Source organism: Asparagus officinalis, chromosome 8 (genome assembly GCF_001876935.1).
Source record: "Asparagus officinalis chromosome 8, Aspof.V1, whole genome shotgun sequence".
Classification (NCBI taxonomy): domain Eukaryota; kingdom Viridiplantae; phylum Streptophyta; class Magnoliopsida; order Asparagales; family Asparagaceae; genus Asparagus; species Asparagus officinalis.
In genome coordinates, this window is record NC_033801.1 from 63,774,219 (window position 1) to 63,774,468 (window position 250).

Below are 250 nucleotides of genomic sequence, written 5' to 3' on the forward strand. Positions count from 1 at the left end.
AACGCCGGCCGCAACTCGATGCTCGGAGCTCTACTAGACGACGACTGGAGCATCCCCGACGAGAATTTCGAATATTTCATCGACCGAAACCCTAGATGCTTCTCCGTTCTCCTCGACCTCCTCCGAACCGGCGAGCTCAACGTTCCTTCGGGCGTCAATGAGAGGCAGTTGTATAGAGAGGCGGTGTATTACGGGCTTGATGATCACGTGAGGGCGGCGAAGTGGGGCCCGTTCGATGGGAATTGCGTGA

At 56.8% G+C, this 250-nt stretch overlaps 1 protein-coding gene across 1 annotated transcript in view; it reads left to right on the forward strand.

Moving 5' to 3' along the window:
• Positions 1 to 250, forward strand: part of LOC109821310 (BTB/POZ domain-containing protein At2g24240) — a 2,319-nt gene that overhangs the window by 494 nt on the left and 1,575 nt on the right. Inside the window, 1 exon segment of the mRNA XM_020387498.1 lies at positions 1 to 246. This exon segment is cut by the window's left edge and continues 9 nt beyond it. Coding sequence (XP_020243087.1) covers positions 1 to 246 — 246 coding nt within the window.